The sequence below is a fragment of the Phodopus roborovskii genome, unplaced genomic scaffold (genome assembly GCF_943737965.1).
Source record: "Phodopus roborovskii unplaced genomic scaffold, PHOROB, whole genome shotgun sequence".
Classification (NCBI taxonomy): domain Eukaryota; kingdom Metazoa; phylum Chordata; class Mammalia; order Rodentia; family Cricetidae; genus Phodopus; species Phodopus roborovskii.
The window spans coordinates 20,345,121-20,372,527 of record NW_026126470.1 but is presented as its reverse complement, the minus strand read 5'-3'; the positions used below and the strand labels follow the sequence as shown (position 1 = coordinate 20,372,527).

At 34.1% G+C, this 27,407-nt stretch overlaps 1 protein-coding gene across 1 annotated transcript in view; it reads right to left on the bottom strand.

Annotated features, from left to right (window-relative positions):
* Ncam2 (neural cell adhesion molecule 2) overlaps positions 1-27,407 on the bottom strand; it is a 343,990-nt gene that overhangs the window by 92,201 nt on the left and 224,382 nt on the right. Inside the window, exons 6-8 of the mRNA XM_051191784.1 lie at positions 26,018-26,135; positions 18,530-18,690; positions 16,712-16,857 (exon numbers count right to left, since the gene is read on the bottom strand). Of these exons, the coding sequence (XP_051047741.1) occupies positions 16,712-16,857; positions 18,530-18,690; positions 26,018-26,135 (425 nt within the window). The remainder of the gene's footprint in view (positions 1-16,711; positions 16,858-18,529; positions 18,691-26,017; positions 26,136-27,407) is intronic.

Genomic DNA, 27,407 nt, shown 5'->3' with positions numbered 1-27,407 from the left:
GATATGTATCTCTTGATTTAAGAAGGAACAAGGACATTGTTAGGTTGAATTCTACCCAGAAAAACTTTCACACTCTGCAAAATGCATGGATATATTTCTGTCGTTTTCTGACCAAAACCGTATCAAATGCAAAAAGCACTTCTTGTGTTACTAGGAATATTTTTATAAGCAATTTTTTTATTTTCATAATAACTTCATGAATATTTCATGTCGCCTTGGCTGTATAACTGCAAATATCATCGTTTTCCAAGTAAACTCCAATCCTTCAGCCTGACAGTTAAGGACCTTTGTGTGTTATCACCTTTCTGTCCGTGCACATTTTACAATTTGAATACCATCAACTCAAATTATTTCAAATTACTTTTACTGTCCTGAATATCCTGTGCTTTCTCTAACCCACTCACACTGTTGTCTCAAACTATTTCACCTTTATTGCTTCTAGTATTCATATTTACACAGCAAGATTCTCCTGTCTATATTTTAATTTATTGACCAGACTTTATTTACTATTCTAGAGAGTCTTGCTTGCCTGAAAAGTGAGTACAACACTTTTGACCTCTACATTTTGCTTTAGACCAATGCTTTTTACTAAATAATTTTCTAAACCCTATAATACACAGGCAAACTATAACTGAATAAATGTGAGAAAGTTCAGTTTTGTTTTATGGCCATATACCATAAAATAGTGTCTGCAACAGAAAAATATATTCTAATAATTAGGTAAACCAAATTTCATCATTTACAAGTGGCTGAATAGAGAAATATTTAATGTTATTTATTATTAAGAACATGTATTGGAGTTTATTGGAATCTAGCAGGCAGTAATAGTGTCAATAATACAAATGATGCAGTCAGAGAGATGATTCAGCAGGAGGGCTCACTGGTTGCTCTTCCTGGTGATCCAAGGTCGAGTTGCTACTCACAACTGTAATTGCAGTCTCAGGAGATCCAGCACCCTCTTGTGGTCTCCACAGGCACTGCATGCCCATGGTACACAGGCAAAAGCAGGCCAAATACCAATACACATATAATAAAGTGCAATAATTATATTCCTTGAAAAGTCAATGAAAGTATCTGTCCTGTTAACAAAGGTATTGTTTTACAAAATTATTTAAAAGTGAGTTTTCAAGTTATAATTTTTCCTAAAAAAATAAATACATCCCTAATATAGCCCATAGTAGATTATATAGAATTTGACTTGGGAAATCCTCTTATTGCTAACACCAATCCATAGTGAAAATGCTTGTTTTACCATAATTGTAAAAGTACAATATACACTTTGTAAGTAAGAAAAAAAACGTTTAAAAATATGTGGTTCATTGAAAACTAAGTCATTTACAGATCAAAGGTTTTGTAAAGTTCACTATGGGCATTAGACTAGAAGACCAACGTCATTTCTTCTTATATCTGACATTCAAAAGGACATCTCTCTCTCTCTCTCTCTCTTTGTGCTACAAAAAGACATTACACAAATCTAAAAGAAAATTCATTTATATCTTGGCTTTCATTCAACACTGCCTGAAGATTCATTTAAGACATCTGATATTTGATTGTGACAGGTTAATGGGCATTTTAGCTGCCTATCTAGTACTTCCAGGGTTACCACTGAATGAAGTAAGATGATTAGAGAGCATAGTGTCTGCTGTACATTATCATTTCTGCCCTTCATAGAAATGAACTCCCTGCAGTTTGATTCAATGTCTCCTCCTTTGCCTTTCTAGAAGGTCATTTAAGACAAGCTTATTGTGTAGCTATTCCACAATTTTATAAAAGTATTACATATAAAGTTTACTAGTTATTTCAACAATCCATTACAGAGTGCTATCATCTAGATGTAGTTAAAAATCTATTTTTTTACTAATTGCTACCATAAAATGATTGAATTCATAAAAGGTACACCTTTCTTAAAAAAAAAAAAAACTTATATTTATGTTGTGAAATGATCTTGACTAAGTTACAAATTCAGAATCCATGTGTCACATGGAGCATATTTGAAATGACAACATTTCTGCTTTCCTCTTTTTTCACCACACCTTTGAAAAATTAATACTTTCCTGTGTCCTTTTTTTAAATTAATGTTTGCAGTGCTTATTTATTTATTGTCAAGGTGTCATTGAAAAGCTCAGTCTGACTTTGAACTGTACTTTCTTCAGCTTCCAAAATGCTCCTATTTCAGTTACACAGTCTTTTGGAATTTGAGAGCTTGGTGAACCAAGCCACCTGCTGCACAACTCTATTGGTTTTCGAACTTACTTTCCACATACAGTGTTGAGCAAAACATAGAACAGGCTTTATCCTTAGTGATATTCGAGCTTCAACGAGAATGTCTAAGTACAATAAATAATAATTTTACCCAGGAGAACACCACAACTTTAAGAATTACAGATGTATATGACAGAATCGGACTGATGCTCAGTTAACACTTACAATGTGGGTCAAGTTCTGAAAATGATGTTTAGTGGGTGGTGTTGAGATAGAATTCAAAGCAAATGTCTCAAGGACGTACATGAGAAGCAAAATAACTCTTCAGGTGCACTTGGAATTGGGGGCATGAGGGCAAATCTTCTGATTCAGCCAGGTGAGATGAGTGCCTGCCCATAGAACACAAGAAGACTGCAGAACACTGGGCCCAATTAGAAATCCCTGCTGCTAGCCTCATTTCTAATAGGATCACATCCCTGTTGATGGCACTTGCATTCAGCTTCAAATATGAAGACATAAAACAAAGCAGAACTGCTAAATGCACCAGCAGGAACACACTCCCAAGCCCATTACCAATCAATTGTCTAATTTTAAAGAATTATATGAATATTTCATTGACAAGTTCTCATGGTTGTACCATGAATGTTAAGCAGAAACATTTTCTTTGTTCTGTATAAGATCTCTGTATACTATTAGCATTAATTTTATTTCCTCATGACTCCTTCCATGCGTCATAATTTCCTTTCCATTTTCACTTCATGAATGACCTTTTGTGTAATTACTTTTCATCTTGAAAGCATAAATAAATGTAATAAAGAGTAAGATGGGCAATAAAAATCCATAATTTTTTTCATATGGTTCAATACCATTATCTTTCCTTATATTTACAGTCAATAATTTATTGAAAAATATAAGAATGAAATTAACATTTATAAAAGGTTTCACATATAATAAGACAGACTCTTCTGAAACTATTCAAATGTTTAAAAATTGCTACCAGCTGTATATCAAAATCTTCTTCTAGACACCTCACAATCTCCATATTTTCCTTGATGTTAAAGTACATGTTATTAAAGACAATAAGCTAAAGTTCCAGGGATATAAAAGTGCTAAGAAGAGCAGTCATTAGACTACCAGGCTGAAAGCTTCAGAGGAAACCATAGCAAATTACAGTCCATACTAATTAATGTAGGTAATACAAAGTATAACAAGCAAGGTGGTTTGTAAATGTGAAGAACACACAAGTAAGTATTCTTAGTCAATACTGTAAAAAAATATATTGAAAAACCACACATTTATAAGAGCCACATTAGTAAAATTGATGATTCATGTTTATGATTGTCATAGATTGTAAGGTGACTTACAAATTACATTAAACTAAACCTGGATCTCTGTAGAGCTTTACATCCACAAAGTTTACCTGGACTAAGCAGTGTAACATTGAAATTGAAATAATATAAAACAATGTAAATAAGAAAATGCTGCATATTTGGTTTCTATGCTTTACATGTGTATGTTAGTGCAAATATAAATGCATACATGGATAACATCTAGAAGATTTAACCTAAGAATTCCCTTCCATGGTAAAAAAGAATCCATACCACCAGCCATAGAAAGAACTACAATTTAACAACAGTTGCAATATTTTATATTTCTTTGTTATATTTTTTATTCTAATGCTTTTTAAAATTACATGCCAAAGACATTTAGGATGAATTTTTCCAGTGATGCCTATAAGTTTCTAGATGACAGAATTGAACTGAAAACATTATTATCAGGAAAATGTTTGTTGAAAAGTGTCTAGAGCATGTGAGGGAGTTCAGATACACTGCTGTAATAAAACCTAACATGTAAGAAATAGCCTGTATTCCTAATAGTGTAGGGAAATACAGATTTGATAAGTTTTCACTAATTATAGTACAAGACAGATTGTTAGTGTTATGAAGATGTATTAAAAATTACATTATTTAATAGTAAAAGCATAGAGTATACTGTCTCATGATGGTGATTAACCCAACAAGAACAGCTATTTCCTAGAATTTAGTAAGGGGTGGAAAAAGTCATAATAAATCTTTATTACCTACTCATCTGCAGCTCTTCAAAAAAGGGTGAAGCTAATGGATGGTACTAGAAGAAACCATCCTAAATGAGGTAACCCAGTCACAAAAAAGGTGAACATGGTATGTACTCAGTCACATATGGATTTTAGACATTGAGCAAAGGATCACCAGCCTACAATCTACACGGCTAGAAAGGGTAGGACACAAGGAGGACCCTATGAGAGACATACATGGTCCCACACAGAAGGGGAAAGGGACACTATCTCCTGATAATATTGGGTGTGTGTGTGGGGGGGTGCTGTGAGTAGAGAGCGAGTTGCGAGAATGAGAAAGGGAGAGGAGGAGAAGAGGAAAGGAGAGCAAATCATGAGGAAGCAGGAAGATTGAGTTGGGGAGGAATAGAGGACAGAAAGAAAAGGGTTACCATAATAGAGGGAGACATTATATGTTTGAAGAGAAATCTGGCACTAAGAAAATGTCCAGACACCTACAAGGATGACCCCAACTAACAATATGATCAACCGTGCAGAGGCTACCTTAAATGCTCTTTCCTGATAATAATATTGATAACTAGCTTATATACCATCCTATAGTCTTCATCCAGTAGCTGATGGAAACAGAAGCAGACACTCACATCAGAACACTGAGCCAAAATCCTGGAATTCATTTGCAGAGAGAAAGAAGTGATGAGAAAGTGGTTAACACCAGCTTGCACAAACCCATAGAGACAGCTGACCTGAAGATGTGGGGAGCTCATGGACATCAGAATGGGAAACCAGCATAGGATTGACTCAGACCCTCAGAATGTGAGTCTCAGTTAGAAAGCCTGGGAAGTGCATGGGACCTCTGACAGCGGAACCAGGATGTACCATGTTGCATGGAAGGACATAGGGAGCACATTCCTCATAGAGGGATACTCTCTTAGTCTAGAGACACGAAAGAAGGCCTAGGTCTTACCCCAAGCAACTTGACAAAATTTGATGATTTCTCCTGGAAGGCCTCATCCTCCCTGGGAAGTGGATGGGGAATGGGATAGGGGAGGGGATTGGGGTGGGTCACATGGGAGGGTGGGACGGGGAGGGAACTGGGATTGATAGTAAAATAAGAAAAAATATAAAATAAAAAAAGGGTACAGCTGTATGACTTGGAGATCTCCTACTTCTGTGAACTTGTGTGTGAGATAGTGCATCCCAAATGATATTATCTTACACATAAAATAATTATTAGTTCTAAAAGCATGTATAAAATCTATATCACTATATGTTTATTAAATAGATTCATGGAAATCTCAAGATTATCAAAACACTTAGCAATCTTCTAGGTATTGTAAACTTCAAAATTTTTTACAGAGGTCAAAAGATGCAATATGGTTTATTATTTTGTCCATATTTCAATTCTTATGATAACTTCTTTTATGGCTGATAAATTATACTCTCCTGAATATTATATATAATTTATCAAAAGGATTTAAACCTCTATGTAAAAATTGTGATAATTTAGTAGACTATAATGGCAATTTTGTTTGTCATTTAAAGGACTCAAAAAATTAAACATAATTTGAAATTCTAATGTTATCACTATACTTATGATTCAAAATATAAAGCAATTTTCAAGCTATATATATGCTTGATATGATGGTAAAATTTGCAGTATACTTGGATTGAAGAATTGTTAAGTTTCATTTGATTACATTAAGTTATTATAATATGGGAGATTTGGGAAAACAAACTTAAATGGATAAGATTGACCAAAGAAACAAAAGTGGGTTGTGAATCCTATGAGAATATGAACAGTTTCTGAAAGAGGAGCTAAACTGCCTGGTTTTATCAAAATTGATCATGATAGTTTTTTTTTTTATGAGAAAACATAGAAGAGGATGAATATATTGAAGCCTCTTGATATTTATTGCATTAGCTTTTCATGTGATGATCACACCTTACATCAATACAATAATAAAGAGATATTGAGTAGGCATTACATTTAGAATTTGCTACAATAATGAGTGTTGTTAAAATAATAGACAGGGATTGGATTTATCGATGAATTTAGAGCACTTACGATGAAAGGAAAATACTCTAATTTATTGAGAAAGATGAGTAAAGAATAAGTGAGTAGTTTAAAAACCTTTCAAGTTTGGACTGAAAAATGCTTACTATTTATTTAATATAGAAATGGATTTATTCAGTGGAGAGGTCCAAGGTGGAAATTGGCAGCTTTCAAAATCTCGCTGTCGGTTCAATGGGTTCAATGTCATGAGACTAAGTGCGTGGTCATACTTAGAGATGCCCAAGCATGGGCCTGAAAAACTGTCTTTGGTTAAACAGAGATCATTTGTGAATTTACCATATTTGGAGAAGTATAATGAGAGAAACAAACAAACAAGGGAATCCAAGAAAATAAAAGAAAAAAGCACATCTCAACCAAAAGAGATTCTACTAGATCATCACTACCTTAGTACGAATAAAAGATAGGAACTGTTGTCTTAGCATTAGGTTTAGAAGGTAAATGGTAACCGAGTTAGAGTTTGATCAGAGTAGCATCAACACTTATTAGAGTGTTGCAGTATTTGGAAGGGAGAAAACTACTAAGTAACTTATCAAATTGTGTATAAAGATCTTCAAGGTTCAAAATATAAGTAAAAATAGACATTAGAAATGTTCATTTCCCATAATGTTCAATATAGGATTTATGAATGTGTTGTAATACGATATTAAATTCCATAAATAGGTACAATGAATCTATATACATATTATATTTTAAAGCAAAAGAAAGAAAATGGGCCAGGAAAAATGTGTGATGAATACTGAAATCATTTCATGTGATGAGTCACAATTTTAAACAGAGCATTCCAAACAATTGTGAGCTTTTCTCTGGCTAAGTTTAGCTGTGCCATCATCATTTGAGAATAAGTATAGTGCTAAATTTAACCATGATTGATTATGATTCATAAAGTATAAAAAGACCTGTAGTATATATTAAATAATGGTGATTGAACAGGCAATGGCATTTAAAATATAGAATAAAAAAATAAACAAGGTAGATAAAATTATCCAAAGAAAAGATCAACAAATTTATAACTAGTATGACACTCCCTAATGTGAAGGAAATAAGTAGATAGACTATTAAATAGGTCTGTAAAACTATTTGTAACCCAAGGGAAAAAGGCTTCAAAAATAAACATGTTGTTTTACAGATAATAAAGCAAAAGCTGATCTCACAAAGATAGATTCTAGTGATATATTAAACACAAGAAAATGTTTGTTGTACACAGTTTTTATTTTTCTAAATAAGCACATGATGAGTTTTAATTAGAAATTTTGTCTTATATTTAGATTATTGTACGATAGTCTATGGGTCCAAAATAATTGAAGTATGAGAATAATAATAGATAAGGGTAATGAAAATGACAAGTGTACAATTTCATTGATCAAATTGTATGTTCGATATTATTTCATGAACTTATTTTGGGGAACATTTTTTGACAATAAGAGTTTATTGACATATTTTGTCAGGTCCATTACACACACACACACACACACACACACACACACACACATATATATATATATATATATATATATATATATATATATTAAATAATTAACTTTTCTTTCTGATTTACATTTAACAGAATTGGCAACTAGTGTACCTTGCTTGATATATACTCATTTAAACTAACAGCTTTTGGGTCATATTTATTTAAAAGTATTTCTTAAATGAAGCCATGTACATCCCAAAGTAACATTTCATTCTAGGAGCATTTTTGATTAGTTAATTTGCCAATGTTCACTGATACCCTATATAATTATAATTATGGCTAAATTAATCTTTAGAAAATTATTTCAGAAATATTATCAGACTACATCCTATGTACAAGAACACATTGGCTAAATTATCTATAGGTAATTTATAGCACTTATAAAAACACAATATATTTTTTCTACAAAATCTTAATGATATCTCCTATATGTGATACTGAACTCAAAATAATTCTGACAAAAGTGGTAATTGCTAGTGTATTGTTTTGCAAAAATGGTGTTTTATCAAATAAAAAATCTCATAAATTGAAATTCATTTAAAGAAATGTGATTCATTTCTTTAAAATTGTGTCCTAGAATTCTTTCACAAACAGCTTTGAAAAGACCTAATTTTACATATGACTAGAACTTCTTATAATCTTTATTTAAGCTATGGGCTGGAAAAGAGTTCAGAAAGTTGTGAATGATTGAAAACTCACCTCTCAGCCAGCTCAGGGGCATCAAGGAAGATTTCCAGCACAGCTAATTATATTCTACCACCTACATCAGATGGGGAATAGAAGTATCAGTTCTGCCTATTGCCCAGCGGGAACCTATATTATTGCTCTCAGAGCACTAGCATGAAAAAATGCATTAGGTGTATCCTAAAAATGTCACTCTAATAAAAAATTTCTTCTTCAGAGAATCAAATTACCTCTGCCAAGAAAAAAATACAGGTATAAAAATCTGCACATATTAGGATTAGGTCATGTGCTCTTTATCATAATTCTCTACAGTCAGAATTTGGCTCATTCTTTTTTGTTTGTTTTAATAAAAAGTCTTTACCAAAGTAATGTTACTTTCTTACTGGTTGAATTATAGCAGAGAGCTAAAACGGCATAACAAATTTGGAAAAATACAAGTCTACGTACCATCATAAAAAGTCACTAAGTAAATACTAGTGAATATCTAGCCTTAAAAATGTTGGATTACTAGAATCAGGATTTATCTTAAAATCCTATGAACTTAAAGCACAGTCTTATTAGACAAAGTAATGTTACAGAATCTAGAGAGTGTATACATGGTGGCCTGCAGGAAAGTTTACCTTATGTCATAGAGTAGTAATTCATCTTAGTAACTTGCACAGCAGATGTCCAGCATACTATGTTATGTCATCTTAGAACACCAACCACAAGATTAGGAAGCTAGGCATTATAAAACTTAATACACTTCATGCATCATTCTAAGTAGAATTGTATTTTATAACAAAATCTGAATTTTTTGTTAGAGGCTTTTTATAGAATTATGAGTTGTGTGTCTGTATATGTGTATGAGCATGTACATCTATAATAGAAGAAATACAGTGGGTCTCAACTATAAGGTAAATTTCAATAATGTAAGCAGAAAAAGCATCCTAGAGCACCTTAACATGAAATAAAGTTCTTTTATTTCCTCATTACATTATTTCTTCTTACATGTAGCAATCACGGTATCTGATCTGATCTAGTGTGAGATTCTGTCCATGTATACAATTAACAAACTAAATATAGTATTTCCAAAGACTTGTGATTGTTTTATGTTGGAAGATTTCATCTCTTCGAAATAATAACATTGTGTAATTGGATACTTTGCACTTAGTTTCCCTACTGTTACCTAAGCCTACACTGGATTTAGCAGAATTAGAAGAGCAATGTGTAGTTAGACACAAGCAAGATAGGCTCCCTGTGGGAGCAGCTCTGTATATGATTGTTGCAGAAACTCTAGAAACACATTTTCATATTAACACTGTTTCAACCCATTAGAAAAGCAGGATATAAAGGGAGAAAAAAATTCAGGATCCCATAATCCAATATTTCTTCAAATGTCAAGCTTTTTCTTTTAGACATTGATGATCCTGTGTTATGCTAGATAAAGTCAATGGAAGACACATTGACTTACCTGAATTTTTGCACAGAATTACATATAAACCCTGATTGTGACTGTTAAGTCTACGTAATATTTTCAACTTCAACTTTTATTTTCATATTATCAGCCATAGACAGTGAGAAAAATATCTCCTCCAAATGTACATATGAAAATCCAAAACATGTGAATATTTACCATCATGTGGTAAAATAATTTATTAAATTAATTTCTTGAATAGTTTTGAGTTTAAAATTGGTCATAAAAATTTTGGGTTTCATATTAAAATTATTTTCTTGAACCTTGACCTTAGTTCTCATATGTATAGCCACCTTTTTTAAAATGACAATTTGAAATTTGTAGGCAAATAGATGGAGCTAGAAATAACCATTTTGAGTGAGGTAACCCAGACCCATAAAGAAAACATGGTATGTACTCACTAATAAATGGAGACTCTGTTCAATCTTGGTAACTACATATCAAGCAGGGAAAGCAGACTGGAAGCCTTAAATATTTGTTTTAATAAAAAAGAGGAAGGAAATAATTATATCCTAATATTTTGTTGGACTTTCTTTATGTTGATAAGCAGAGAAGTGTACAATCAATTTTTATTAGTATGGAACAACATAAAAATGATATTCTGATAATAATAGGTGAAATTTTCCAAATGCAATACTACAGAAGTAAATTCCTTGAAGTAAGCAATGAGCACATAATACAGCATCCAATGCTGTATCTGCGGACATTGTAGGTCTGCTTCTACACTCAAACTGACATATTGAACATGAGTAGAGCATATCTCAAAATTGTATACTCATTAGGTTGCTTAATAATTTTAATATTCAGCCAGATGGTTGGTGTTGCTATTAGGAGATGTGGTCTTGTTAGAGTATATATGGCCTTGTTGGAGGAAGTATGTCATTGTTAGGGCAGGCTTTGAGTATTCTTGTGCCCAGTGTCTCAGTTGATTTGTTGTTCCCTGCGAACCAAGGTGGAGCCAGCACCTTGTCTGCCTGCTTGCCCCTATGCTCCTAGACATGAAGATATGGACTGAACCTCTGAAAAATGTATGGAAGCTACTCCAACTATGACTTACTGTGGCCATGGTGTCTCTTCACAGCAATAGGAAATCCTAAGTTATAAACAGATTCATAGTTATAAACATAAACTTGCCTATGAAATAAAAACTGAAGATGTGATAATATGTGGCCAGGGATTGCTAAAATGATATTATTACCAAGTATCTGGACAATTAACACATTACATCATTTCATTGAGTTTTTATGTTTATCATCTCAAGAAGAAACTCTTTTTAATACCTATCTTTTGACTATTTAACTATAGGTTGTGTGAAGAAAAGTATATTATGGTTATTACACAAATTAGAAACATTTTCTATATTTTTTTCTGTTGTATATGTATGTGTGCAACTGTGCTTCTGTGTGTATACTTGTGTACACACAGGTGTGTAAGCCAGAAAATAGTCTTGGGTATCATGTTTTGGTACCATCATCTTTTCTTTATTTTTTATACAGGGTTTTGCACTGGCCTGGAGCTGAACTTTTAGGCAAGGATAGTTGGCTAGCATGCCAAAGGTAGGACATTTTTTTCAGCCAGTCTAGCATTGTGAAATTAATATGCTGGGGTTGCTTTAATTGACAACCACACTCAGCACTTTTTACATGAGCTATGGGAATCAAATTTAGGGTCAACGCAAGTACTTTTACCAAAGTACCCATCCTTCATGTTCTCATACATGGCAAGAAACTTTGTGGGTATGTTGAAAATTGTGATACCAAGAACTGTTTGGATGCTTTACCTAATTTTGGAGTGGAGTGAAAATTCATTCAATAACATGTAAAAATAATTCATAGACTACTTTATCTCTATTAACAATTTATGATTCATATCATAAGTATGAAACAGACAAGAGGTTGTGGATTATAAGCTGGTTATCCTTTCTGTCTAATATCCACTTATGAATGAGTATATAACGTGTTTGTCTTTATGGATTTGGGTTAGCTCACTCAGGATAACTTTTTCTAGTTCCATTCAATTTACTGCAAAGTTCAAAGTGTCACTGTTTTCTACCACAAAGTAATATTCCATTGTGCAAATATACCACATTTTCTTTATCCATTTTTTGTTTGAGGGCATCTATGTTGTTCTCAGGTTTTAGCTATTACAAATATTACTGCTATGAACACAGTTGAGCAAATGTCCTTGTGATATGATTGTACATCCATTGGGTACATCCACAGAGGGTAATTGCTATGTCTTAAGGTGGATCGATTCTCAATTTTTTGAGAAACTGGCATACTGATTTCCAAAGTGACTGTACGAGTTTGCACTCCCACCAGCAGCAGTGGAGTGTTTCCCTTTCTCCACATCCTCTCCAGCACATACTGTCTTTAGTGTTTTTGATTTTAGCCATTCTGACAAGTGTAAGATGGTATCTCAGGGTTGTTTTGGTTTGCATTTCCCTGATAGCTAAGGAAGTTGAGCAATTCCATAAATGTCTTTGGGCCATTTGAGTTTCTTATGTTGGAGAATTCTGTTTAGATCTGTACCCCATTTATAATTGGATTATTTGGTATTTTGATGTCTAGTGTCTTCAGTTCTTTATATACTTTGGAGATCAGCCCTCTGTCAGATGGGGGGTTGGTGAATATCTTGTTTCATCTGTAAGCTGCCATTTTGTCCATTGACAAATTTCAGGAGGCCCCACATAATGATTGTTGATGTCTGTAATACGGTTGTTATATTTAGGAACAGATCTTCAATTGAATACCCATGCATTCTAAGCTACTTCCCACTTTGTGTTCTGTCAGGGTTAGTGCATCTGGATTTATGATGAGGTCTTTGATTCATTTGGACTTGAGTTTTGTTGTTGTTTTTGTTTGTTTGTTTGTTTGTTTGTTTTGCATGGGGATAGATATGGATTTAAATACATTCTTCTATATGTTGTTATTCAGTTATTCCAGCACCATTTGTTGAAGATGCTTTTTTTTTCCATTGTGCAATTTTGGTTTCTTTGTCAAAAATCAGGTGTTCATAGATATATGGATTAATATCAATTCGATTCCAGTGATCCACATGTCTTTTTATGCAAATACCAAGGATTGTTATTATTATAGTTCTATAGTAGATCTTAAAGTCAGGGATGGTGATGCACACAGAAGTTCTTTTACTATACAGGATTGGTTTGTCTATACTGGACTTTTTGTTTTTCCATATAATTTGAGTATTTTTATTTTGAGAACTGTGAAGAATGGCAAAACTGCCATTTTTATTATGTTGATCCTACCTACCCAAGAGCATGGGAGGTCTTTCCATTTTTTTGATATCAACTTGAATTACTTCCTTGAAAGACTAAAGTTCTTGTCATACAGGTCTTTCTAGGTATAAAGGGGACCCTAATAGTGACAGAAATAAGGGCCCCAGGAAGGGAAAAGAGGTACAACCTCCTGGATAAACAGGGGCTGGCGTGAGAAAGAAAGAGGGCCATGTTGTGGGTGGAAACAGAATGGGAGAACAATTAAAGAGATATCTTGGTAAAGGGAGCTATTATGGGGTTAGGAATAAAAGTGGTCTCAGAGAAAGTCCCAAGAATCCATAAGAATGACCCCAGCTAAAACTCCTAGTAATAATGGAGAGAGTGTCTGAATAGGCCTTCACCTTCATCAGGTCAGTGACTACCCTATTTATCATGATAAAGCATACATCCAGGATCTGATGGAAGCAGAAGCAGTGACCCCCAACAAGCACTGGGCTGGTCTCCTAGAGTTCAGTTCAACATACTGAAGAGGGATCATATGACCAAGGGGGGGGGTCAAAATCATGAAGTGGGAAAACTACAGAGACGCTGACATGAGCTAGTGGGAGTTCAAGGACTATCAACTGATAGTTAGGGAACCACCATGGGACTGAACTAGGCCCTATGAATGCAGGAGACAGTTACATGGATTGATCATTTGGGGAGAGTCTTGGAAGTGGGACCAGTACCTACATTGGGTGCTTGAACTAGCTTTTTGTGGCCCATCCCTTATGGTGGGATACTTTACTCAGACTTGATACAGAGAGGAAGGGCTTGGTCCTGTCTCAACTTGGAATGCCAGACTTTTTTGACTCCCCAAAGAAGTCACCTTATCTCTGAGGTGTGTATGGGGGTTAGGAAGAGGGCAGGTGGGAAGCAGGAGAAGGGGAGGAAGAGGAACTGGAGTAAGTATATAAAATAAATTTAAAAAAAGCATAGAAAAAAGAAACAGATGAGTGGAATAAATACTTTTACTTGATATTATCTTTTAAAATATTATCAAGGATGATTGCATCCTAAAACACAAATATAAATTTATAATTACATCCAAACCTTGCTTGCTTTGGTCTTGGTACTTGTGATTACTTAGTGTTGCAATTTTCAAACCCCAAACAGTGTCTTACACAGTATTGTGAATAATATTTTCCTACAAAAAGAATTAGTTATTGAACCTAATCTCGAAAAACTGCCAAGAAGTTAAAGTCTATTTTCAAAAGTGTCCTGAATTCATACTCAATATAGCTCCAAATGAATATATTAAATATTCCTTAGCTGTGAACAAGAAATATTGAATTAACTTCATGATTGAGAATATATAATCCAAATTATTATAATATCTCCTAGAAAATTCAATGTCATGTCAATTTCCATAACAAAAATGATACATTCTCAACCTAACCAGTAATATTGAATGTTCAATCAGACCATAGGTGTCACTTGGTATAACGGTAATGAGATAAACAGTGCAATATTTTATTGACATGAGATATGGAATGTGCTTTTCACTTTGTTATGAAAATAGGAATTTAATACCCATTACAATGAATGCTGTTAGCATGGAAGTATTCAATCCAAATGCTATTGTCAACGTTAACCCTATATATGTTGCAAAGATGGGAATTTAAAACAAATGGTCTGTCTTCCTTCAAATATCAGTTCATTTATTCAATTTGTGTATTTTCTATTGAAGAGACTAGGGTTACTTCCAGAAAAGACACATGGATAGCCAGAAAATAAGTAAGAAAACTTAATATATTGTTGGAGGAATGTAATGGTAGAAATTATTTTAATATTTGTCTAATGTATAAATTTGTATGAAAAATTAATTTTTGGAATTGTTTTCTTGTATCTAACTTAAGCTTTAAGAAAGGATTTCTTCAAGAGTGGTAGTACTTATTATATCAAAAATAAGATTTCTTCCCATGGTTACCATAGAAGAAATTTCTGTGTGTGAAGTTTGAAATGACTTGGGGCAAAGGGTTTGCATAAAATCAGATGTTTCTGTTTACTTGATGTTACTTTATTGATGAAATAACCAAGATAATATATACCTCATGTTCACCATGTCCATATAAGAATGTCAGTCAAACAAAGATTACGGGATAACATGGAGAAAAAACAAATTTTTAGCTGGAGAGACAATAAGAAATCAGAGCACTTGGCACAACAAAACACCTAAGAAGGGTCATGGTATGAAGGAAGTTACTTGAATCATTCACAGAAATTTCTTACCATTTCAAATGTCTGATTATGTTTTCCATAATTTTATGGACATACTTGCATTTTAGATTAGCAAACCATGCCATACCTGTCCCTATGTTCTTTGAGACAGGAAAATATGAAGGCAAACTCTATAAAAGCTTCCAAAAGACAATGGTGGTCATTCACACTTTAGGCTTTTACTTTTAATTGAACACATAAAAAACTTAGTGAATATGCATAATTATTTTATAGAATTATATATTGTTATAAGAATGTCATCAAGAGAACACAGGAAAAATTGGTACATATTTGTATACATTCTTTCAAATGAGATAAGGGCCAAACTGGCAACTTTTCAAATTTAAGTTTAAATTCAAGTTTAAATTTATGTTGAATACAACATGGTCAGGGGAAAGGACAGGAAGTATAATGTACTATTGTACAGGAAATAATTCCTAATTTTCCTATTGTTATATTAGTAAGTCAACATACTTTGAGCCATATGTATGTATATATATGTATATATATATATATATATGTGTGTGTGTGTGTGTGTGCGTGCGTGTGTGTATGTGTGTGTGTATACACACACACATACACATATATTCATTTAATTAGTTCAATAAATATATTACCAAAATATTATTAGAGATGCTAAAAATCAATTCCAGTAATGCCATTATGCCTGTCTCCATTTGTTTTTCATATTCTACCTTATTTTGCTATTTCCTCTGTATACTTAAAGTTTAACATGAGTGATTGCAAAAATTGGCAGCAACAAAAACTCATTGTGTGCAATACATGATAATATTTGTAACTTCAATTCACTGTCAGGAAAGCTCATTAAAACTGTGGGTGTATCAGTTCTGATATCTTTTTCTTAGAGTTTTCATTACAAAAATTCAAAAGCTTATGCATAAAAAACATTTCGAATAGTAAAATCTAAACGAGAGCCACAGTTTTTAAATGACTTCATTTATAAAGAAGTTTGAAATTAAAATTAAAGTAGCCATGTGTGTGTGTGTATGTGTGTGTGTTTGTGTGTGTGTGTGTATTTTTGGTGATTCAATGTATACCAAATATCTATGAAAGCCACTTTAAGAGTACTACAAATAATCAAGGGCTTTGTAGTCTAAAATACATTGAGGGAAATAGTAATTGTTTTATTCTCTCCTCTATTATCATTTTTAAACTGACTTTATGATGGGTTAAATAAAGCATGATATTTATTTGATTCATATAAGTTAGTATATGTACCCTATGCATCATTACTTCAGAAATGGCAGCATTACCTTATCACCTTCAGAAAATGTGGTGCCGTCCACTGCTCTTTTCCATGTGATTTCTGGAACTGGCTCACCTTCAGCTTCACAGATGAGTGTGACATGACCATTCTCAGAAGTCGTCTCATTTTTAAGTTGTAATATATGAGGCTGTACTGTAAAAAATGTATACATTATTCAATTGATATTTGACCAGAATGGCTACATTTCACAGTGAAAATTCCACATTGGACGTTTAGCTACACATTTGAATGATAGGAGATGACTAACTCCAAAGCAGTTATAACATGGCTTCTCAAAATACCAATGAAATTGCAAATAAGAGGGGGGAACAATTCTAGATAACAATGTTTACCTTTTTTATTTTCATAAATAGTTCAGATACATAAAAATCAATATAAAACATAATTCCTTACAAAAACTTTTCTAATTTAACATAATATTATTTTATTTATTTTTTAAAGTCACAAAGCTGAAATTTCCTTTCTAAACCCTCGTATCTGTAAATATATACACACATATGAACAAATTTTACTTCATCTCTTTAGTCATTTATTATATTTTATCTTTTAATAAGCTCAACAAAGTGGATAAATGATTAGGGTTTGTTGAGTACCCATGAGGTAGAGTTAGATATAAGTAGGAATTTTTTCATGACAAAACATGATATTGAAACATTTTCTGCAAGTAATTACGAGTGATGAATTAGGACTCTAAGTAACTTTACATAGCTTAAACCAAGGTTTCTTCACTTGTGTGTTTCAATCCCCTTGAAGGGTGAACTGAAAGACCCTGCATTTCAGATATCATGCATGTCAGATATTTACAATTCATGACAGTAGTACAATTACAGTTATGGAATAGCAACAAAAGTAATTTTATGGGTGGAGTCATATCAACATGAGGAAGTGTATTGAAGAGTCACAGCAGTAGGAAGGATTCTAGAAATAAGGTGTATCTTTATAACTATAATCCCATAGAACATAACATTATTTATACTGGTATTACATTTTTATTATAGTAAAATATATCCACTTTCACAATTTACATATTACACCGTCCATTAAAATTTGGACTTTGTGTTATCTGTCCATACTGGTTGGTGTTTCCTGTTGCTGTTTTGTTGTTGTTTTGTTTTGTTTGTTTTGAGCTTTTACTCTCTTGTCATCAAGATAATGAGAGTAAAATCAATGGTTTGTACTCACCTAGATACTCAGAAAGCTGCCTTGAGAAGACACTATGAATCTTGATCACTAAGAATAATGTCAAACAATATCTTTTTAAAGATGGTAAGACACTGTCTGATTTTAGCGACAAACATTTCTAAATTAGAGTCTTGCACATGACAAATTTTGAAGTTATTAAATATAAAATTAATCTCAACATGTGTCCTTCAATGCTTTATTAAGATAAATGTTCAGAGATGTATAATATTATACAGCTCATTAGGTAAAAGGTAAACAATTTCTCTTTCAGCATTTGTCAGTATTCTCTGTAATTTTACATATTATCCCATGTAGCTCTTAAGATAATTTGGTCAAAATTTAATGGTTGTCATTGAGGTGAAGAAATAATTTTTGCCTACAGGAACTATATAGTTTGTATCCAATAGCAGGGTAAAGATGGGTTCTGACTTACTTCCCTCTTGACTAATCACAAACTATATAGTTTGCATCCTATAGCAGCACAAAGGTTGGTTCTGACTCACTTCCCTCTTGACTAATCACAAAGTATATAGTTTGCATCCTACAGCAGCACAAAGGTTGGTTCTGACTCACTTCCCTCCTGACTAATACTGCCTTCTCATCACAGCATTGTAATACTTACCAAAGACTTGAAGGAACGCCTGCTTTTCATCTTCGCCTGCCTTGTTTGTGGCTTTGCAGACATAAGAGCCACCATCTTTGTTGATTATGTTCCTCACAGTGAGTTCTGTATTACTGCCCTTTAAAATATATTTTTCATTTTCTTCAATGAGCTTGCCATTCCTAGCAAAAATTGAAAAATAAAAAAAAGTTGATATTTACTATCGAATTTAGTAAACAGGACCTCACAAACATCTTCTTTGCCTATAACCATGCAGTTTTTCATGGCTAGGAAAGCTGATAGTTACAGTTCAGTCTAAATACATGTTTTTTTTTTTGTTTGTTTGTTTTTATTGCTTGAGAGAAATTAAGGCAAATATATAAAAACAATACTTGAAAATGGGATTTATTTGAGGTTTAAATCTTAATATTAATCAAGGAATGAAACTTTCTAATAAAGTGAACTTTATTAGAAAATATTGTTTCATTACTGAGTTTTATTCACTTTGAATTTCATTAAGTAACTAACAGGTGTGCATGTAACATATTTATGTGCACGTGTATATTACATGAAAAAAATTCTATGAAGATTCCTTAAATTTCACATGAAATATGAATGTCAGTCATGAATTTATATTCCATATAAGTAATGTTGGTAACAAATTAATGTGATAGTGAGATTACTAATTTTTGTGTTCTAGTAGCTATCAATAGTCACTATTTTCCAAGTTCTTTGTATGAAGAAATGTTTTTCCTTAGTTGTTGTAATAATAATGGCTATTAACATTATCTATTATAATTTAAATGTATAAAATATTTTTACTATTCCCTTCCATATATAATTTTATATTCCCTTTACATACATTTTATTCATATTTTGCTATTCTCATTGTTTGCCTTTACTTTTTGGGTATTTCTATTGTTACCTATGATTTTAAATTGCAGACTGAATTGATTTTATAACACACTGACTTAAGGCACTCAGAATCTGTCAGTGGCAGAGATATTAACATTTTTATAGCAGTTTAAATTTTAATTGAAAAAATTCTAGATGATGATTTAAACTCTTTCCTACAAGTAAACACAGCAAGACTTTTATATACCTACTTTGGAATATTCCTTTACACTGCATGAATATATGTTGCTGTGATTTGTTTAATAAATATGCTGACTGGCCAATAGCTGGGCAGGAAGACATTGAGTGAACCACTCTAGGGAGGAAGCTGGGAGGAAGAAGGATGGAGTCAGAGAAAGCCAGCCAGATGAAGAATGAGTCAGGCATATACAATAGTCTAGAGGTAAAAGCACTGAGCTTGCGGCAGCACAAGAAATAATAGAAACGGTTTAAGTTGTAAGAGTTAGATAGTAACAAGCCTGAGCAATCGGCTGAGTATTCACAAGTAATCTTAAATCTCCATGTAGGTTATTTGGGTTCAGGCCATTGGAACAGGAAAACCTGCCTACAATATAACATTGAATATTTCAAGGAAATTCTATTAATACTTAACGAATGGCAATAATTCTAGAAACATCAAAGTTGTTTTAAAAGTACACACCAGAAATATAAGCAATGACAAGCAAGAATACTAAAGAAATACAGAAATTAAATACATAACAAGGTCATAATTAATCTTGCTAGGATTTTACATGGAATTTAACACCATGAACACAGTTCTATAAAAACCATGGCGTTAAAGTCTGAAGTTATAGAAATCACCTGAACAGTCCTTTATCATAACACAAAATGCATTTATGGTGCAGCATTCAGTCAAGGAAACAAACAAACTACAAAAAAATTGGTTTAGCTAAATAAGAAATAACTAGGCTTACCTATTTTCACTTAAATTTGAAACAAACCTATTTTATATATTGATCCCAGTTTATTCTACCTCCCATCCTCCCATGGCACCAATCAACCCCATCCTATCCCTCTTCTGCTCTATAGAAAGGATGAGGCTTTGCATGGGGGGTATCTTCAAATTCTTTTATATCACTTGTGGCAGGGCCTAGGATCTCCCCAATATGTCCATGCTGAGGGAGTATTCCTCTATGTGGAATGGGATCCCAAAGTCCATTTTATAGTAGGGATAAATACAGATCCACTACCAGAGGCCCCATAGACTGCCCAAGCCTCCTAACTGACAGCCAAGTTCAGGTGGTCTTGTGATGGGAGATGTCATTCTGTATATGTTTCTCATACTGGTTAATGAATAAAGCACTGTTGGCCAATAGGAAAGCTAGATAGGAGGGACTAGGAGACAAGGAGGAAAGAGGAAGTAGTAAGGAGGAGCCAAGATGGAGAGTCGGGAGAAAGCAGTATGCCGGCCGGCTCCCCGGTAAGAGAAATACATAGATCAGCAGAAATGGGTTAATAATTAAGGCAGAGCTAGCCGATAAGAAACAAGTAACCGGGCCAACAGAATTATATCTAATACAGAGTCTCAGTGTGTATTTGGGGCTGGCGCGGTGGTGGGACAAGACCGGGCTGCGGGTGGAAAAACCGTACTCTTAAATAGTCTGGTTCCTTCCCATGCCTGTTTTTGAGCTGTCAGTTTGTGGTCCTTCTGCTCTTCCTTATTCGGGTCAGCTGTTTCCGTGAGTTTCCCTGCCTGGTCTTGACTTTTAAACTCTGCCAAAAGTAGTAAAGAGGGAGATACTTCCTTAATAAAAGGGTTCATCTTGATTCTCAGCTGGATGACAGCTGGAATCACCATGGAAACAAACCTTTTTGTATCTGTGAGGGAGTTTCTAGATTGGATTGTTAAAGTGGTAGCTGGCTAGTCTAGGCAGCAGCCATCCCAAGCTGGGATTCTAAACTGAATAAGGAGAGAAAGGTGGCTGGACAGTCATCCAGTGCTCTCTGCTACCCACTGCAGATGCAGAGTCAGGTCATCTGTGTCCTCTTAGTGGAAGGGAAACTCAAACTGTGAGCCACGTTACTGTCTTCCTCTCACAATTATCTTAATGTTCTGTCACAAAACAGAAATAATTAAGTAACACACTGACTCTTCCCCCCCAACACACTCTTTTAACAATTCAAGAACAAAAGATGGACCACTGAGGATACAGTAGCTACTAAGTTTCAGAATGTTAATTCCTGCATTGCATAAGAAAGACTACAGACTCTGAAGATGTGAGGTGTTTTATTTATTTATTTATTTATTTATTTATTTATTTATTTATTTATTTTACATCTCAATTCCTCTCCCTCCTCTCTTTTCAATCCCTCCCTCCTTTCCTCTCAAGCCACTTCTCTTTCTGTTAAGGAAAGGAACAAGCCTCCCATGGGTAGCAACAAAGCTTGGAGTATCAGATCACAGAACCATAAAGCACCTTCTCCTGTATTAAGGCTAGACAAGGCAATCTAGTTCAAGGGATAGATAGAAGAGGAAGTGGGAAGTAGACCTGAACACACTGGCACAGGAGGGAACTTCCTGCATAGTATACCAGTATCACAAATCTAAGATCCAGAGTTAAAAAATAGGACAGCATGAAACTTAAAAAGCTTCTGTATGGTAAAGGATACTATTGCGGTAAATAAGGATCAGGATAAACAAATAAGCCGAATAGACGTTTATTCAGGGAGAAATAACTTACAACCTAGACAGATGAACACCAGGAAATTCAACCCGATCCTCTCCTGTCCGAGTCACGCCAGAAAGAGCGCGCCTTCCTGGCCCCCTCCGACCTCCTTCCTCAGGTCACCTCCGCCCATAGCTCCACCCCCCAATGGGCGTGGTCAGTGCTACAGAAGGACTACCTCACTACAGGATACTGTGAATAGGACAAAATGGCAGCCTACAGAATGCGAAATAGATATCCACAATTTATGAACTCAGGTCTCCAAAGAATGAGTAGGTGTTTTAAAAGAACACATTGTGGTATTTACTTGGAAAATCAAGAGAATACACTTAATTAATAGGCTAAAATTTCATAATCTGTAGGGAATTTGTTTTTAAATTAATTTTTTAAAAATAATATATTTTTGAACCTATTCTTCCCCTCCCTAACTCCTCCCTGAACCTCTGAATCTTTCTACTCACCCAACTTCATTCTTTTTCTGTCAAAGCAAGCAAGTATTCAGTAGATTTGATTGGCAGGAAAATGTGTTCTAAAAGAACTTATAGAAGAAGGTTCACCCTCCACTTCTGGTTTCTGGTTTCCTCATTACATGTCACTAGGTATTGCTCTGTGCTTCATGAAAATTATCACAACGTTCCAAATTTAGCTCTTAAATGTCCTTCATATTTGTGTAACATACAAAGCATGTTTCTGTCTCCATAGGAACATTGGCTTCCTAACCTTTCAGGTGAACTAATTTGGAGACAGAGACATCAAAAATTAAAGAAATAAAGCAAGTTTGAGTTTGAGTAAATAACCCTCAAATTTTATGGATAGTGTGTTTGATATCTGACTGACCTATGTATACCATAAAACCACATGGCCATTGTTTTCCTACACTCCAACACTGGACTTTCAAGAGCATAAGTGTGAACACATTTCTGTTACGTGTATTGTGTGGCTAGAACTTAAGTCTCTACACCATTAGCCTATCTCAAAAAGACTATGTTCTTCAAAAAAGAAGAAACACACAAAAAAGCAGCATTTATATGCATGGAAAGGAAAAGTGAAGAAGTTTACATTAGGGTACCAGAAAGAAAGTCCACATCGGGAAGCAGTCCTATTGGTTTTTTGATCTTGGCTACCTGGCCTCCAGAAATATGGAGAAATACATTTTTGCTAGTATAGCTACCTAATATTTTGTGTTTTCTTACTGTGGTCTGTAGTTACTAACTCAGTGGGCTCTGGTCACATCATTTGTATGTGCCATCTCTGCTCAGTGGGTTGTATGAATCCCCAAGAGCATCTAACTACACTCCTCAGTGCAAGAATTTGTTTTCACAGTTTTGATATGTTCTATCTACAGATAAATGGGATCAAATAAAGGCTTTTCAGTAAACACCAATTCATCTCTACAAATGTTACAACAATATAATTCTATTCCCCGAATACATAGTTAAATCAGAAACCAAAAAATCTGTTTGGAATCAAAATACTTTCTATTGTCACCAAGAAATGGTATTTGAAGGCATACAGATGACAAAACACTGACATAAATAGGGAGAAATAAAGTTATAAATTTGAGTTATTTTAGTTATAATGATAGTTTTATTTCCAAAAATTGTAAGAAAAAATGTGAACAAATTAAAATGTCTAACAGAAGATAAATACCATTTACCTATAGAGTACTACTCAGCAGTTAAAAAAAAATGGCATCTTGAGATTTGCAGGCAAATAGATGAAGCTAGAAAATGGTATTCCAGAAAGACAAATATAATATGAACTCATTCATAAGTGGTTATTAGACATGAAACAAAGGACAACAAGCTTACAAGCCACAACCCCAGATCATCTAAAAGATGACCCTTAGGGAGACATACATGGATATGCCTAGAAAGGGGAAAAAGACAAAACCTATTGAGTAAATCGGGATCATGGCGGATAGGAGGCAGGGTGGAATAGGAGAGGGGAAGGGAGAAGAGGAGTGAGGAAATGTATAGCTCAATATAAAATAAAAATTTAGAAAAAGATAAATATCTCTGGGCATGTATAGTCATTAGGGTCACATTCTAGATGATTATTTGCTCTTGGGGCAGGATGACATGAGAAAATTTCTGTAACCATATTAGATGTACTATGTACTCTCATGGAGTTATTGGGAATCTTACACTCACTGAGAAACATGATCATTGCCTGGGGTTACTATGCTAATATCAGATGTGCAACTCCAGTAATACATTTGTAAGTATAACAATGGTTATAAATCTTAGTGTTCATGCAATAAGTTGTATCTCTCTGTTTTACATTTATGGCATGCATATAAGTGCCTCTGTGTATAAAATGTTTGTGTATGTACACATGTGAAGCCAGAATACAATATAGGGTGTTACAATCAGGAATGCGGTCACTCGCTTCTGGACAGGGTTTGGCATCGGCTCTATCAGCTTGTCTAGAGTGGCTGGCCAGAGATCCTCTGTGATACTGGTGTATCCACCTATTTAGCATTAACTTTACCACAGTGTACCTGCATGCCTGGCATTTGCATATAGACATAACCTATCTCGAGACCTCACGCTTATGAGGTGAGCAATTATTTGACTGGGTGACCTCTTTAGCCTCATAAACTGCACTCTCATGCTTTTGTAAAATTGTCCCGTTTGAACCTTTGTTGTCTTCAATTTATTTCATTGAGCAGCAACCAATGACATTAGAATACAATAAAAGTGTACTTGGTAATAATGAAATCAAAGCACAGTTAAAAACTTGAAATAATAGAAATAAATAGTCAAAGAACAGTTTTTAGAAGACAACAATTTCTTGAAATGTCATCTATATGACTATTTCATAATAGAGTACAAAGAGAGAACATGCAGTTATTTTTATATAATAAGTGATTTTCATTCAAACAATAGTGTTGCTAAGGATGGTAAAACATTCACTTTAATACAGACTTTATCCCAGCAACAATGCAGACATTCAATGAGTAGTAGGGCCCACGCTGAACAAAAGATACATCCGTAGCTCCAGTAAACACTCTCCTTTAGTCTTTAACACACGATTATTAGAGCACATTTACCTGCTGCACTCTTTGCCTATGCAATATAAGCCACCCAGCCATAACAGCTAGCACCTTCTGCTGGCAAGATGCATCACCGGATCAAAAGTACTCACAAGATTTAAAACCGAAGTTCATTCCAGATTCTATAGTAAAAAGTAAGAACCAGCTCTTGACAGTTGTCCTTTGACATCCATAAATATGCCATGGTATGGACACAAATGTTCTGTCACACACACACACACACACACACACACACACACACACACACACATATACTAATAGTGAATTATTTTTAAGAACCCCTTTTATTAATTATTAAATATAAAACAATTACATCATCTCCTAACTTATTCTCCTTCTAACATCTCCCATAGATTCTTCCTTGTTCGTTTGCTTTTCTTTTCATGTTATATAAAATATATTTTTTTCACACAATATATTTTCTTTTGGTTACCCTCCCTAAACCCTTCCCATATCCTCCCCCCCCACATCTACTCTCATCAAAATTCATATCCTTTCTTTCTTGCTCTCCTTAGTAAACAAGCAGCCATCTAAAAGGTAAAATAAAAACAAGCAAACTAGAATAGGACAAAACAAATGAACAGAAGAAAAAGAGCCAAAGAAAATGCTCTCTTTCAAACCCATGGCCTCCTTCTTCATTAATTTTTGTTACATGTGTCTATGTTTATATACACATATATTCCAAAATAAAACCCACTCATCTGTAAAACGTCACTTCTATGCATGTTTTCAGGGATGATATATTGGTTTTAGATAACCTTCATTTTAAATGAGTCTAGACAATGTTTGTTTCTTTCCAAATAATTACCATTTCAAAAGTTAGACCATAAGCCCCGAGTGCCATGTTGAGGACATAGACCCCTCACTTACCTAAACCAAGAGATGGTAGGGTCTGGAGAGCCCGAGGCCCTGCAGGTTAATGTCATCTCTTCTCCTCTCTCTGCAGTAGCATTGAAGGACTTCTGGGACATAACAATTGCTGGTGGAACTGAAGGGCAAAGGACACGGTGTAAAGAGATGAAAGTAAAGCACTGCTCCAATGATAGTTTGCCATACTATTTAGTGCTCTGATTCTCCACAGTTACTTTCTCTCTTCCTAGATTATTAAGGTCAGTGATATGTTTTCTTATGCATAATAGGATAATTCACCATGTTATTAGTTTAGTGTTTCTAAATCTATTAAACAATGAGCTGTGTATCCTAACAAACATATATAATGTGTGAAATATGTCTCACACAAAGGCACAGCAGCACGGACTTAATCCATACTGAAATCTACTTTGAGCATAAATGGATTTCCTATTTGGGTTCTTATTGGTCTCTGTAATTCCATAGGCCATCATTCACTGTTTCAAGACAGGGCTTTCAAATTAGGTGTCAAACCATAATGTTCTCTCTGATTAACTACACTTAATTTCTTCAAACAACTATAAAACATTTTATGAAGAGAAACTGCTTCAGCTATAGAGTATGAAAATAGATTTTCATGAACAATTCAATTTTAAAATTAAGCTTCCTCAATTTCGAACTAATTGCATTGCAAAATTGTACATGCTGCACATTCTGGTCATGTTGAAACTGTGGCTGAAATGCAGTGTTTGCAATAAGCAAGTCACAGACTTCCACAGTACTACATTGGTTTCAAAGTAAAGCCAGAGCTGGAGCTTGTGCACATCCCTATACCCTTAAAGTAGATAGGATGAAGCAATACTTGTAAAATAAATACATTAATAGGTTGATTTATATATATATATATATATATATATATATATATATATGCAAGAAAATAGGCAGTTAGAGGTTAGATTATAATTGCATATCTTTAGAGTAGTGTTGCTATCTGCACTGATAAGGCATTAACAGGAGGAAAGTATCTGATACACATCTTAATAACCAAAAAGTACCTAACATTTTTACCTAAAGCAGCCACTCTGATGAGGGTTGGAAGTGGTAGCATATATGTTGGGATGTTTTATCTTTTCCAATTTAAAAATGAAGTTGAAGGAATGGTTAAATAATTTTATTGTAGCAACACATATTTTTTTTAATCACACTACAGAAAACAAATGTGTTAACAGAAATCCCATCTGTTAGGTTTCTCTACATGGAAATACCTCTGTGATAGAAGATAATTTTCTTGTATCCCTGGTGCACAAAAGGACTTTGCGAACATATCCCCCATGGAGGGATAACTGCCTTAATCTAGAGACAGGAGAGAAGCCCTAGTCCCTACTTCACATGACCTGTCAGATCTACATGA